The 9,253-nt window shown below is 41.3% G+C and overlaps 2 protein-coding genes across 2 annotated transcripts; one reads left to right on the top strand and one right to left on the bottom strand.

The window, feature by feature from the left end:
* Window positions 1-1,414: 1,414 nt before the first annotated feature.
* LOC129602643 (uncharacterized) lies at window positions 1,415-3,720 on the bottom strand. Its single transcript, XM_055501721.1, has 2 exons — window positions 3,050-3,720; window positions 1,415-2,430 (listed from the first exon to the last, which is right to left on the bottom strand). Exons 1-2 carry the CDS (start codon window positions 3,540-3,542, stop codon window positions 1,682-1,684), a joined length of 1,242 nt encoding a protein of 413 aa, XP_055357696.1. The 5' UTR covers window positions 3,543-3,720; the 3' UTR covers window positions 1,415-1,681.
* Window positions 3,721-5,030: 1,310 nt separating this feature from the next.
* LOC129602860 (bone morphogenetic protein receptor type-1B-like) lies at window positions 5,031-9,220 on the top strand. Its single transcript, XM_055502029.1, has 7 exons — window positions 5,031-5,394; window positions 6,260-6,671; window positions 6,950-7,290; window positions 7,786-8,080; window positions 8,168-8,349; window positions 8,414-8,607; window positions 8,788-9,220. Exons 1-7 carry the CDS (start codon window positions 5,331-5,333, stop codon window positions 8,914-8,916), a joined length of 1,617 nt encoding a protein of 538 aa, XP_055358004.1. The 5' UTR covers window positions 5,031-5,330; the 3' UTR covers window positions 8,917-9,220.
* Window positions 9,221-9,253: the final 33 nt, after the last annotated feature.

Here is a 9,253-nt window from a genome sequence, read left to right as displayed (position 1 = left end):
TGATAATAATAATATTAAGAAGCCGCGGCCACCGTGTACACGTGCCTTGACATCTAGGTGCGTGCATGTGCAAATTTTGCATATCTATGTAGAAATTATTGTTTTGCAAACCACAATCACCAGACTGTAGTGACTACAAAGACGTGCACGTCTCTATATGTCCACCCAAAATAAAAATAAGTAAGGTCATTCGTAGGGTCGTTCCTATTTCATTCTCGGGCAGTCGTTCCTACCGAAGACAAGAAGCAGCAGGTAACTTACTTGCAGCCTTTGCAGGATCACACAAGTTTTCGAACAAGTTACAGGCAATTTATTTGCGAGGAAAAGATCCATATCAAATTGCTTCTTCACACTTGTTGGATATACAAATGGAAACGGAGCGCTTCGTTAAAATAAAAGTTTTGGCACCCACATTTCATATAAGGACAGACACGCAATCCGAATGGATGAACCAATACGTTAATAAACAACAACATACTGTTAATAACTGTTAATGGGAAACGGAGCGCTTCGTTAAAATAAAAGTTTTGGCACCCACACATTTCATATAAGGACAGACACGCAATCCGAATGGATGAACCAATATGTTAATACGGTATGTATTGCTGATTCCATATTAATATTATTTCATTCGCCTCTCTCATCAATTTTAATCTTGGCTGACGAAGTGTTTGAATGATCTTTTTGATTTAAAGAGAGACACGTGTAAAGGTGACGGGCTGGAAAATAGTCCATAGGCGCATACGTATACGCACCTCACCATCAGTTTATTTATGAAATTTCCGTGGATAATAACATGTATGCACAAGGTAAGCGCTGGCGCTTTGCACCGACATAGTGTAACTGCAGATCACTTCGGTAGTACAAGTGCATTTACAGGTACTACTCTAGTAATTGATCGATTTTAGATTGCAGTAGTTTTCTGGATGGGGATGCCTGTTGCTTACATGACAAATGACAATACACTGTAGACTGTAGTGCATTTTCTGTTGACTGTTGACAACTGGCGTTACCGATTTAACAGTACATACGGTATACTGCATTCTTGCCACTTGTGCATAAAATATCGTTTTCGAAAAGGCCATGCCGAAACCGAGACGTGCGATGGAATCAAAGTTTTTAACCGTTTTGTTATATTAATGCGTGTAAGTCAATATAACTTTCGCGCGATTTCGTAGAATTGGGCAGTGAAAGTTGACTGACAGTTGAAACACGCATTGAAAACTGATACAGGAATTTGACAGGAATTACGGCCCCAACAATGCTCAATATTCGTAATACGTACGCATGATTCTTGAATTATTATATCTATATAAACTGTATTCAAAAAGTATTAAACGTTTCCGACCGGGCGTAAAGTGTACGTTCATGCAGGACACTATAATTAAGTACGAGTATTGTATTGCTGCCCGAGAACACCTTTATAAAACGTTTGAAGAAGGCTGCATAAAATAATCAAACTCTCCGCACCCACAGCAATGGTAGCACTGATAACAGAAATCTGCAATCACACCATTTTCAGTTTAAAACAGCACTGCATAATACTCGTAGGTTTCAACTTCCGATAATTGTTTGCGTCAACAAACGTAAGAACTTTCAAATGTCCACTGATCACATGCAACGTACTAATAACAAATTCCCACTCAAATCAGTCGATTCTCTCCGATGAAGCTTCTTCTCTCTATGTCTTACTTCCTTTGCCCTTCCCCGAATGCCGGTTCATACTCCTCCATTTTTTCAGTTTTGAATCCGCATCCCACATCCTGGCCATTTCCGTTGCCGTTTCCACAAGCGGGTTGTCACTCGGTTTGTTTCTTTGGCTTCTGCTGTCGGCTGCCTTGTTTGAATTCTTCTCTTCAACTGCTTTTTTCCCACTTGAACTTTCGCCTGCGTCTGCATTATTCGGTGGTGTCTCCGACGGAAACCCAACGCCTGACTCCTCTAGAACTTTCCGTACTACATATCCCGCCGCTTCCTGGGGCGGTAGGTAATCCTGGAGGAAGTACAGATTAGCGTAATGGTTGCCAATGTAGGCCAGATCATCGTAGCGTAGCACGTTCCGACCTTTGCGCTGAGCATACTGGTAGGCTTCTTTGGTGAAATTTCTGACGAAACATTCGAGGGCGATGGAGACAGCATCGACGGCCGGATGACTAACACGGATGTCCTCCGTGCAGGTAAGGAAAGTCATGACTCGGCGCACCGTCTTCGGTGGGAAGCGGGCCGGCTCGCGGGGCAACTCGGGGTAAGTATTCTCCGGTTCAGCAGTGGATGGCCACGCGGCGGAAGGAATATTACGCAGAGGAGAAGGTATCAACTGGTTAGAGGAACTAGGCTGGGACTGGCTGGACAAAGCTGGTGATTTATGATTTTTCGATTTCTGATGCTGTTTACTACTTCTTCGCTGAGAGGATTCATTGGGAAAATATTCTGAAGCAAAACAAAATCATAGGTACATTATTTTATGAATAAAGCATAGTACATGCATAATGCAATAATATTATCTTACGATGTTTTCAAAGCTGCAATACGACTCACAACTGGTACACCAATTTCTCTCAGCTAATCACCAGTGGTCAGAAAAAAACAAAGGGTGACATCGCGGTGGTAAACATAACCGCTATAATACAATATATTTAAAACATGCAATTATTGAACCATTTATAACTATCCAAATCAAAACAAAACCTCCCTGTTCTCAAACTAGTAGGTTAGTGTTAACAGAGCGTTAAATTAGTAAGTGTGAGCAGTTATTTAGATTTAAAAAATAAATTGGTTGGAGAGCACGGACAAATAGCATACTGAAAGCCCATCAAACTACGCAAGGGGCGGCTTACTACGAGTAGCAGAGCGTCGGGTCGTCATCTGAATACTCCGAGAAAACCGCGCACTCGTAAATGAAATAAAACTAAAACCTGAGAGCGCGTCTGTGTAATACTATTAATATAACAATATATTGACAAAATTATTAAAGCGCAGCCGCTGCATGAAACACTTAGGAACAATACGAATTACAAAAACAATAACAAGAGTCAGCACAAAGACTTACGATTCTTAATAGTCTCAAATGTAAACGGGATAACCAGCTTCGGAGGCAAACCATGCTCCAAATTGGAATAATCAGAATCATCATCTTCGTCAACGATCATAGGATGCACCAAACTATTCCGCACAAGATCTTCCTTCCCTGACGATTTAAGCGGATCTGCACTGGACGGCTGATGTTCGGCCTCCGTATCAGACTCGGGTGGCTCGTCAAGCTCGTTTTCATCATCGGAGTACTCATCGGAGCTTCGCTGGAGTTCTCCAGTGTCTTCGTCGCGGTTGTCGCGTACGATCTGCCACATTACTTCCCCAGTCGCTTCCTCTTCTCCCTCCTCATCAGTGGAAAGATTTTCATCCGAAGCTTCCAAGTCTTCCATCTCCAACTCATCCATTTCGCTGTCCGACCCAACATGATTATCCTCCTGCATATTATCCTCGTCTGTTGACACAGGTTGATCTGTTTTTGAAGGCTCTGAAGGAAGTTGAGTAGATGACATATTAACGATTGCAGAGATCACAGTGTTTGACAAACGGAAAGTTTCATAAGCAAACCTTGTCACGTTTGCTAATAATAAAAGTTAAAACTGTGGAATTTCTGCTAAAAATAAAATACAGATCTGGTGCGACCGTTTCTAATTTGGAAATTGTTTTCACAGCGAAGCACGGGGAATCAATCGCCAGCGACAGAAGCCGAAGACGCGCAACGAAATGCTCGTGACTGCCCCCCAGTGGTGCCTGGGAACAAAAACTGACAATGACAATATTACTTATATTGTTTACGATGAATCATGAATCTTAAGTTTTATTAGTGCTCGTACCTTTTCATCCGAAAAAATGACAGTCAGATAGGCTTGTAAATATCTATTCCCTAGAATGGTTCTTGCAAAAAATATCTGTTTACTACGAAATTCTTGACATACTTACTCGGTAAATTCACTTCAAGATTACCGGTATAAGGCTCACGAATGGCCGGCCCACCATGATTATAACTTTGTAAGCGATGAAAAGGCATTTTTGAATTAAAATTTTCATTATTGTATCATGCTGTTTTATACACGGTAAGTAGTGTCAGTCTGTGCCTCTGTGGACGACAATAAATACTCTTAATGAATACACAGTGCGCTTTACACAGAATACTTGGATTGTACGAGTATAAAGTTCCTATAGGAAGTATTCTAATTTTAAGACATTGTATAATATTGCAAATCATAATTTTTCTTCTGTTCTCTCACTTGTCCCGTTGAGTAAATTCATAATGACATTATCAGAGAGCGTCAACAATTACGCTGTTTTACGATTTTCTTATTGTTAGTATGATGGGGAAACAATGCGCATTTTACTGATTATACGTATATATTTTATATTATACAAAAGATACACCGGTCTTATGTCAGTATTAAAACATAAACGGCATAGTATGTAGTCACTATGTACTATGTAGTAGTACAGTGATCGTAATATTGATACAGTGCAGCAATTTTAAACGTTTTAAACGTTTTTAAACTTTTAAACAATTTCATTCAAATACTGCCAGCATTCAGCAGAAGAGTTTTTTATTTTAAAACTTTTCCACGTGTATAGATATTCGCAATTAAGTAATTACATGGATTTTCGCCACACAAACTTAAAACCACGGTACAACAGTTATTGATAATGCTTTGTAGTTTGTACTATTCTGAACACACAGACACACAGTACTCGTAGACCAGACATCAGCATTCAACTTCCAGCTCCGTTTCCAGTGTGAACCGAAAAGGAAAAGGTTTCGTGAGAGCGCCCGTAGTACAGTACAAATCGGTCACTCTTTTAGACACAGAAAGAGAGGCATATATTTTGCCAGTCAGACCGCCCATAAAACTAAACAAAGAATGGTAACAAGGCAAAGACAAAATGGTAAGTGCGTTTAGTGTGCATGCGAAAGAAGCTGGCAGAGAACGCTGCAAATATATGACTCAAGGCAGATAGATATGCACATCATAACCATACTCGCGTGACGGTTATCGCACAGCTAATAAGCAATAACCAGTCGACAGCGCGAAGACCTGCGCTACATCTACGATCGCGAATGATTAGCGAAGAACCTGTTAGACTGTATGAAAGGATGTTCGAAATAAAAACTTACTTTCTGGAAGCGATTGGTTCGGGTACTTGACCCATTTATACGGGACAGAAGCATAAAGGACACTGCATCTGCCGCCACTCAGTTAATTCCGCAAAAATGTGATCTGCTTTGCTTTACGACTATTTGGTCTTCTATCGGATTAAGGATTTCTACTGTTGGCACCATGGATCATCTTCCTGTATTTGTAGCATGCGCTTGTTGTGTAATTATCCAGTTATTTTTTCCCGGTGAGCAACGAAATGTTTGTGTTATGCAAAACCTAAACACTACACCTGTAAACCACTACTGCCAACCAGTACTGGTCACTTATAAACAGATGGTGGAATGATAAAAATGCTTATTGGGCATAAATGTTCACAAAATTTTTGCGGAGCATCGTTTTTGGTGGAGAATATTTTTCTCATACATTTTTTTTTAATTCAGCTCCTTGGATTTTAAAAACTTGAACTTACCTGGTTATAGATTGATAGTATAATAATTATGTAATGCCTGGTTGAGCCAGTTAAAATGCAACTGAATTGTTGTCAGCCAATATTGTAGTGAACTTTACAGTACGTACAGTACCTACAGAAGGTAGAGAACTACTGTAGAGATACAGTACTTACAATGCATCTGTTTGTGCAGCTAGTTGCAGGATAATTAGATAAACTGATGTGTGATATTGTACAGCGTAAAACGCAACGCTGATATTGTAAATAATTCTTCGGAATGAATTACGATGCCATTTTTCTTCTGTATTGCGGTTTAAATCACCGTGATAAGATTAGCAGTGAAAGGGATTGAGACGTTACTGCTGTGCATTTCTTTATTGATGTTGTGACTTCCTGCATCTAGCGTGACCTACGATATGGAAAGGGAATGCCGAATGCAAATATATGTGGTTTTTATACTTGTACCTTATTTAAAACTTAATAAACTGTATAGATTGTGTTGCTGCCGAGTCGCCGACCGGATTAAGTGAGAGAACATGGAGTACAAGACTTTCTCATTTATGATTTCGAAATTTAGAAACTAATTGCCAAGTTGCTCCAAGTACGTAGTGCATGTGTAATCATTTTCATGCAACGCAACTCGATTTGGATGGTTTTGCAGTTTTCGCGTTGGATTGTTTCTGCGAAGAAGATGCAGGCTGTCCGGAGCATGCGGTCAACAATACGTGCACGGCCAAGGGGAAAAGTAAATGTTTTGCATCGATCAGGGAGAGCAAAGATGCGTCAGGGCACATCGAGGAAATTCGCGAATACGGCTGCTTGGGAGAGGATGAAAACAGTATTATGCAGTGTAAAGGCAACAAGGTTCCGCACCGCCCAGGTGTCCGCTCGTGGATCGTTTGTTGTGACCACGAAGACAGATGCAACGAATTCTTGGAGCCACACTTGCCCACCTTACCACCGGCGCCGGAAATGGTTCCCGCTCACAAGTATCTCACCTGGACCATTGCTGCCGCTGTTAGTTTCTTCGTTGTGGCTATCGCCTGCGCGTTTGGATTTTATTGTTGTTACCGGTGCGAAAGCTTAAGTACTTGCACAACGTTCTTAGAATTACTTCTACTGAATTTAACTATCGAGAGATCAAAATGTTAAATTGGAAAAAAGTTTTTTAATCGCTCTCGAAAATGGGTTTAGATATGTACTGCTATGGAACTATGTGTATCTCTATTACTCTTAGCATGTACTGCTTTTTTTATGACTCTTAAGTTAACATGTACTGCTTCACTAAAAAAATTAATTTATTTGTCGTTAATTTTGCGCAACAGCTGCCTATTCATCCGGTTGGTTTTAGGAGAAGGAAAATTCCCGGCGATCCGTTGTCCGCATTGGAAAGTCAATCCTTAATGGGACCTTTGAAGCTGTTCTCATCGTCCAGTGCGGCCAAAGACCAGATGGAACAGTCGATGACTTCCGGTTCCGGTTCTGGACTTCCGCGCTTGGTGCAGACAACAGTGGCCCGGCAACTGCAGTTCCAGCAGAATATTGGCCGCGGGCGTTACGGCGAGGTCTGGCTGGCACGGTACCGTGATGAAAAAGTGGCGGTGAAGATCTTTTCAACACTGGACGATGCCAGCTGGGAATCGGAGAAAGATCTCTACCAGACGTGTATGTTGCGGCATGAAAACATCCTCGGTGAGTGTACGGTCGTTTCAGTGGCACGAACACCGACGTAGACATGTAGTTAACCGTAAAATGTGCTAATGTAAACGTTTCTGGCGCCGCCGTGAAATGATAAGTCAACAGCAGCGTGACAAGTAGGTTGTGTATGTCGACAAAATAGCAACGTTTAGTTGCCGCCACGGTGACACGACATAACCGCATAACAAGCTCTTGGACAACCAAAATGTCATTAATAAAGATATTTTAAACTGTAAAGTAACCGGGGTAAAGTTGTAATTTTTCGTTCACATGTCTAAAAGGAAGCTCTAATGGTTTGCGCTGACACGGATCTGACTAGAACGTACACAATTGTGTTTGTTTTTGCACAGTCAGGTGTATGAAAGTAAGGTAAAATTAATGGTCAAATCATGTCTCATTAGAAATGCGTTTTCAAAAACTGAAACGAAACTACAACTTCAAAATATAATATAGCGATAATATAGCGTAATCTGTTAATTTTGACTGTAGGATTTATTGCTGCCGATATTGGCGGAACTGGTTCCTGCACACAAATGCTGCTGATAACGGATTTCCACATGGCTTCGCTATACGACCACTTACGGCAGTTGCAAAGTCGGATAAGTATAGCCACTATGGTGAAAATGGCCCACACGATCGCATGCGGACTGGATCATTTGCATTCGGGAATACGCGGCACTGAAGCCAAACCGTCCATTGCACATCGTGACATGAAGAGCAAAAACATCCTCATCAAGATGGACGGGGTCACTTGCGTGATCGCCGATTTTGGGCTGGCTATCAGGTAGAAGCAAGTGATGAATTTGTCCAAAAAACGGAAAGCATTGCGTTTATGCATCGGCAATAACTGGGAATGCTTTCATTTTAAAAGGGAGGACAGTATGGGCAGCAAAATGCACGATTTAACAAAACGAGAAGGAACACGGCGGTATATGCCTCCGGAACTGTTGGACGATTCCATCCGCCGACAGGAATTCGATTCCTACAAGCGTTGCGATATTTATTCTCTGGGATTGGTGTTGTGGGAAATTGCTCGATGTGCTGATGTTTCCGGTACTGCACAAAGGGATATTACACCACCAAGTGCGGTATTTTAGTAATCGGTGTGTGCCTGTAGGAGTTTGTGAAGGCTACCAGCTTCCGTTTCACGGTATGGTGGGAACTGATCCGAAATTGGAGGAAATGCGTCAAGTTGTATGTTGTCCAGAGAAGTTAGAGAAACTTCGCTTAAGAATGGATGACTTGAGGTGCCGACCGGTCTGCCAACATGGGCAGCGGCCACCGATCCTTGATTGTTGGCGCAAACACGAAGTATGCTGTGTCGATAATTACTTCTGCAGTAATTTATAGGGATATACTTGTAAGAAATTCAAAAACATTGAGAATCTGGACATCTTGACAATATTTGCGCCAGTCTACCACACATTATAACTGGAAGTAAGTACGTATTCATTTGGTGCACATTTACAGTTGGCTTGCTTTTCGTTGCAGGTAACGGGTAAATATGTTTCGTTGATGGAGGAATTGTGGCACGATATACCTGCTGTAAGGTCAACTGCGCTGCGCACCAAGAAGACGCTAGCGCAGTTGCTCGGGAATTCTCTGCCGTCCTCTCCATGAAGTTGAATTTGAACATGTATTGGCCCATGTGCTGGCCGAGCTAATGTGGTTAATGTCTCGTACAATATCTGGATCAGTTAACGTTGGTAGCTTACTGAGTGTACATAACTGTAAACTGTTTTTAAATGACAGTAGTATGTGTTCGTATTTTTACCTTTCTTTAACTGAATATTATTTGCACCGCTGATATTTTTTTATTATGTGTAAAGGTTCTTGTTCAGTTGTTTCTAAATATTTCTCGCCTACCGCTCACGTTGGTGCATTTAGAATCTTCGTTTTGTTAGAAATAAATCGTTGTTGATGTTACCAGGTTGGCTTAGGAATTACCGAAACACCT

Source organism: Paramacrobiotus metropolitanus, unplaced genomic scaffold (genome assembly GCF_019649055.1).
Source record: "Paramacrobiotus metropolitanus isolate TYO unplaced genomic scaffold, Prichtersi_v1.0 Parri_scaffold0000004, whole genome shotgun sequence".
NCBI lineage: Eukaryota > Metazoa > Tardigrada > Eutardigrada > Parachela > Macrobiotidae > Paramacrobiotus > Paramacrobiotus metropolitanus.
This window is presented reverse-complemented; position numbering and strand designations above follow the sequence as displayed.

Excerpts from the sequence above, each read along its gene's own strand:
- LOC129602643 (XM_055501721.1), bottom strand. The coding sequence starts at position 3,542 with ATGTCATCTACTCAACTTCCTTCAGAGCCTTCAAAAACAGATCAACCT. Across the intron at positions 2,431-3,049 it reads ATTTGAGACTATTAAGAATC|AATATTTTCCCAATGAATCC; the intron begins GTAAGTCTTTGT and ends GTTTTGCTTCAG.
- LOC129602860 (XM_055502029.1), top strand. The coding sequence starts at position 5,331 with ATGGATCATCTTCCTGTATTTGTAGCATGCGCTTGTTGTGTAATTATC. Across the intron at positions 6,672-6,949 it reads GGATTTTATTGTTGTTACCG|GAGAAGGAAAATTCCCGGCG; the intron begins GTGCGAAAGCTT and ends GGTTGGTTTTAG. Across the intron at positions 8,081-8,167 it reads GATTTTGGGCTGGCTATCAG|GGAGGACAGTATGGGCAGCA; the intron begins GTAGAAGCAAGT and ends TCATTTTAAAAG.